The sequence below is a fragment of the Mus caroli genome, chromosome 10 (genome assembly GCF_900094665.2).
Source record: "Mus caroli chromosome 10, CAROLI_EIJ_v1.1, whole genome shotgun sequence".
NCBI lineage: Eukaryota > Metazoa > Chordata > Mammalia > Rodentia > Muridae > Mus > Mus caroli.
Window position 1 is genome coordinate 78405781 of NC_034579.1, and position 5708 is coordinate 78411488.

General features: G+C 43.7%; 1 protein-coding gene across 1 annotated transcript in view; it reads left to right on the forward strand.

Moving 5' to 3' along the window:
• Tcp11l2 (t-complex 11 like 2) overlaps window positions 1-5203 on the forward strand; it is a 37463-nt gene extending 32260 nt beyond the window's left edge. The window contains exon 10 of the mRNA XM_021174104.1: window positions 4323-5203. Within this exon, the coding sequence (XP_021029763.1) occupies window positions 4323-4567 (245 nt within the window). The 3' untranslated portion in view covers window positions 4568-5203. The remainder of the gene's footprint in view (window positions 1-4322) is intronic.
• Window positions 5204-5708: the final 505 nt, after the last annotated feature.

Sequence of the window (5708 nt, forward strand, 5' to 3'; positions counted from 1 at the left end):
CCCAACAGGCTTGCCTCTAGCTCTATCTTATGGAGCCATTTTCTCCTTTGCAGATCCCTCCTCTCAGAAGACTCTAGCTTGTGTCAGGTTGACAAGTAGCCAGCGCAGAGGCTTAGCTTTTCCTTGTGGATGACAAATATTAAAGCCTAAAGAATACTGGTGTTTCATAGGTCTTACTTCTCTGCTCATATGAACTGGGGATGGTACTTCGTAGATTATTGCAACGATCCAGCCATGGATGTTATGAAGGCAGTACATGGAGATGTGGGACTCCTGGGGATGCAGCTCAAACCCACTCTCAGCACACTCACAGAATGAGGCTAATGGTTCTGCCGTGAGCATCCCTGAGATAACTCAGGTCCTCTTTTTGTTCAGGATTAAATAGATAGAGAGCGAAGGACTGGAACTGGGAAGCATCATGGGTGGACACATCAACAGCCTTCTCAGTGTCAGGCCAGGCTGGGAGTTGGCAGTGTGGAGACTGTACCAGGCCTCTTGCTGCTGTTACCTGTGACTAGTAGAAAGGAGCAGTTGTTTTCTCCTCCAGCTGAGAGGACAGGGGTGGAGCTGGCTGCTGACAGTGTCATTGGAGATTCTGGTTTCCCACTGCCATCTCAGCACCGTCTTCTCCTAGGCTAAGTGCCTGCACAGTAAGGTGGCATGCTCTACCATCCTCCTTCCATGTTTAAGTCAATCAAGAGCCAGGAGTCTTAGCTCTCTGTTTGCTAACCACTGACCCAGCGTGGAGTCCTGTTGGCTGTAGGTGGCCTAGCTGCACAGGTTCTGTCCTTGAATTGGACATGGTGATCAGCGGCAAAAGAACGTGAAATGTGCATTCCCTTCCTGGACAGTTTGCTGACATAGAGTAGTAGTGAGAGGAGGGGAGACACGGCTCCCTTACCCCAAATCAGGGTGTCGTTACCATTAACGAGGACAAAAGCCACTGTCCTTAAAATGTGCTTCATTACTGCAGACACTGAGAAATAGAGTCTGGGAGAAGGAAAGAGTGAATATGGAATTAGAACGGACTAGTATTCTGGGGTTAATCTATAAACCTAACAAGCGCAGTGCCAGTGTCCTAACAGTGTGGGCACATTTTATTGTGGGTTGAGGTGCTCTGCAATGGATTTTCTTATTCTTATCGCTGGGAACATAGGGTTCCAGGAATTCAGGCTACTTAGGTGGGCCAAAGTCTCACCTTATCCTCGGAAAGGACCAATGCCAGGGGACAGCATTGTGGGTGACAGTCAGTCTGCTACCTAGAAGACAGTTGATAATGGCAGTCGGCACAGTCGCTTGTCACAGCCCTTACCTTTATAGCTCACTTCTGACCTGCCTCTGCCCTCTTGGTCTCTAGAGGAACAGTTGTAATCTGAGAGACTGCTCCTTACGGAAGAAACAGACGTGCTGCTGGCTTCCCACTAGTATGTAGACCTCATGAACACAGGGGTGTGTTTGCTGTCTGCTTTTTCTCTACATAGTACTGAGTATGTAGATGGCATTTGATACATGCCATACAGTGCCCACAGCTAAATACCTAACGGGCAGACTTGGGATTCTTACCTGCCACTGTGGTTCCAGGGCTTGTATTCCTAACTGTTGTGCTTACAGCAGAGCTAGAGCCCTGAGAGGCCTGAACTCCCAGTGTGTCTGTGCCCTAGAGAGCAACTGGGAGGCAGGAGGGGCAGGAGGGGCCTCTTCAAATCTGGTAAACCAACTTTTGTTTCCCGGTGCTGCCCAGGGCAGCTCTGTCTGTTGTTCTGCACATTGAAAGTATTTTTAAATCGTATTCAAAGTGTCATTTCCTTAGCTACTTGAGGGACTGCCTTGAGTGTCTCTCTCTCTTGACTCTGGACAGGCCTTTGGCTGGGACTCCTCTTGGCTGCTTCAAACTGAGCAAGTACTTCTGTGCTATTGGCCTGAAAACTTGACCTGTCCAAAGAGGAGGCAGAGCCACTTGCTGACATAATAGCCATTTTGAAAGGATTTCATTTTTAGGCGTTCTTGGGATAAAGTGTTTACATTGTGTCTGTGATGAGGTTAGTCCCAGGTCTGAAAGAGGCAGCCAGTCCTAAGGGGAAGGTACTGGGGTTTTTGAATTGTTTGAAACTAGCATAAATTGAGCACTTTGATCTTGGCATCTAGAACAGGCTCTGCTGGCGTTGCATGGGCTCTTCCTGTGCATGGCATCCATGCTCTGCCTTATGCCCCATTGATATGAGTACATTTGCCAAGGGCATTACACATCTCACCTTGCCATGACCTTCAGAAAAGGTCATTATAGTGGGAATTTCCTTTCAAACTGAACCCTTTCCATGTATGTATGTATGCATGTATGTATGTATCTGTGTGTATATACATATATATGTGTATATGGAAATGTATATGAATATATATACATATATATGTATATAAAACAAGTAAAAAAAGTGTCTATGGATTATATGCTATGTCTATGCATGCTCACAGCCATTTACATTTTTGAGAGGTGATTTTTTTCAATAGCCTAAGTGGGACTAGTGTGACACATGAATATTTCTCCTTGCTCAAACACATAGGTGAGAATTATATTTACCTATGCCTGCCTTCTCCAGGCTCGACTCCCAGGCTTCCATTGTTTTCAGTTTGGTATTTACATCCTTGTTCATTCTTCTCTCATTTTAATTCAGTCAGGATCACTGTGCCATGTATCAGGCCAGGAATGCAAAGATAAAAAGGCACAGCCCTTCCCCCAGTGCCGCCCCCAGCCAGAGCTTACTCTCTTAAGATAGGAGAAACACATTCACACTGAGAGGAAGTCTGTAACCGAGGGTCAGGGTGGTCACAGAGAGAAGCTACTTAGACTCAGCATTGAAAGAGATCTGAACAGAGTAGAATGGAATAGGATTAGTAAGAGGACAAATCCTGACTAAGCATGGATATTGGAAACTTTGAAGTTCTGGGGTCAGTTCTGCTAGAGTGTAATTTGTGGGGAAAGATGTTTGAAAATAAGGATTTTATTAATGTCAAAAGCCAGGCATCCTGACACATGCCTGTAAATCCTACCACTTGAGTCGTGGAGGCGAGAGGATCCATAGTTCAGCCATATTTCATGTTTGAGGTCACCCTAGGCTTCATGACCTTTTCTCCAAAGGAAGAAAAAAAAAAGGGTTTCATTTCACGTCAACTGCCTATGCTCAGTGGACAGTGTTAATAGTAAACATTCTTATTTAGGAAGGTTTTGTTTCCAAAGCTAGAGAGTCCATGGAGCTGCACGTGCTGTGGTGGGCCTGGTTGGCACTACTTTATCTGATGCAACCGTAGCTACATCTACGCATTCATTTCCTTGTAGACAGTACTTACAAGGTCAGATGCAGTGAGACAGCCAGGGACAGTGACTGGTGTAGCACTGTTGGAGCAGCCCTTCCTCCCTCCGTGCCTCCTGTGCAGAGTGGCTAGATACTTATCCAACCAGGGTGCTTCAGAGAGTATTGTTTTTAGCTATATCAGAGCAGTAGGCATGAACTTCAGCTAGCGCTGGAAACCTGGATGTGTGGCCAAACACCCTGTATATTATGTTGAAATCCCAAGTGTGCTGCATTTCTGAATTTTTTTTCTTTCTTTTCAAACCAAAGATTTGGATTTCCGTATGAAATTCCTGATTTTAAGTTGCTCTTATAAAAACAAAACAAAACCCCAAAGAAATAGGATCTTGGCTAAATTGGCAGTGCCAGCTTCAGTAATGATTGTGGATGTTCGGCATTGACTTTTGTAGAAGATTGAAGCTCAGAAAAGCACTATTTCTCTTTTTTAATTAACCATGTCTCATTGTATAAGTTACCACTCTGTAGCCTAAGCTTTGTTTATGTCTCAGTCTGTAGAACAGTTAAGAAGGTCTGTGCCTCTTCAGACCTGTGGTTAGCTGTGGTGTATGTTGATAGCCCCGTGGGTCTTGGCTGGGCTCTATCAGGAGCCTGGGCAGTGGCTCATCTACAAGGCTCTCCTTAGAGCTGGGAGAGCTGGCTTTCTCTCTCTGTCTCATCCTCCAGCCCTTGCAGCCTTATTTGCATGGGTGATGGTCAGGAAGTGGATGTCAGCCATGCATCCTGAGGCTTAGGCATGCAGCTGCCATTCTGGCATTTCCATAACATTATACATTAGCACAAACAGGTCACAAAGCCAGTTCTGATGTGACAGATGAAAAAGTACTCTTAATCCTTAATGGGAGGAACCGTAATGACACTTGAACCCAGGCAGGGGTAAATGGAAACCTTACTGCTGATTATTAAAGGTTATGTACTTCAGTAATGGAACCGGTAAAGATATCATTTTTTTCCCTTTAGATAAACGGATCCAGTTGTACATGAAAGACCTGCTCTGTCTTCCAAGCACTCAGAAGAGCAGGCCTCCTGTGCCAGGTGGCCTTGACGTCATCCAGCGGGAGCTGGAAGTGCTTGGCTGCCAGTATGCAAACATTGTGAATCTCAACAAACAGGTGTATGGACCATTTTATGCAAATATATTCCGAAAGCTGCTCTTCCGGGATGAAGCCATGGGGAAGATAGATGCTTCACTTCCCACTAACTAAAGAGACGAGATGGAGATCAGCACTTGGTACATGGTCCGTTTCCACCAGTGGCATCGGAGATGTGGCCCATTCTCCGCGCTGTCCCTAGACTGAATCTGTGTAACCTGGTAATGAGCACTAGCACCACAGAAGGGCCTCATATCCCTCTTGCGCTTAAAGCAGATAGTTTTAATGAAGAAAAGTAATTTGTAATGAATTATATTACCTATATAATATTGGTGTTTTCTTAAACATTTATATTGAGATTTTTTTTTTTTTGTTTTTGTTTTGGACAGTGTGTCTGTGTAACAGCCCGGGCTGTCCTGGAGTATATTGCACATTTCTATGTGACTTGTTCATTCAACCTGAAAGGAAATGATTTTTGTTTATATACTTGATTATACTGCAGCTGCCTGCAGGAATACAATGTGCAAACATTTAAAAATACATTGAAAATGAAGGGCATTCTGCTTCATTTTTTGTTAAGTGGCAAAGTAAATTTGTGTCTTGGATATGGATTTAGCCAAGTACATTTATTAGGGTTTTTTAGAATCATAGCTCTTGGCATGTTTATTTAGTTTTTACTTAAATGTTTACTTCAACTTTTGTGGCTTTCCTAACATGGTTGTTTTATAATAAAAACTTTATTAAACAGAAGACATGGTAATCTTTTCATTCTTTTATTGCTAAAACATGCGTTGTTCATACTAAGTACAACTTAAAAAAATCTTTCAGCATAATCAGTGCTTCTGTTTTCTAACTCATCTTGGCATCTCAGAATGGCGTATTGGTTGGGCATTTGTTTTTTCTTTTTCTTGCTTCCTTTTTTTGAGACGGGGTCTCACTCTGTAGCTTGCCTGGATTTGATATGTATATCTGACTGGCCTTGGACTCACAGAGATCTTCCTGCTTCTGCTTCCTGAGTGCTGGGATTAAAGATGCCCTAAACCCTTTTTATTAGTTATTCTTGGCTGATTCTGTGCTGCTTCTCAGAGCTTAACAGACATGGTGTCATTACTGTTTATTCAACCCACCGTGTGTCAAGGAGGCCGTACTCTGGCAGTAGAGATACTAAAATTGAACCAAAGATTAGCAGGGTCTCTACACAAGGAGAATATGAAAATTCCTGAGATCATCTGTATTTTAAAACAAAATAAGCCAT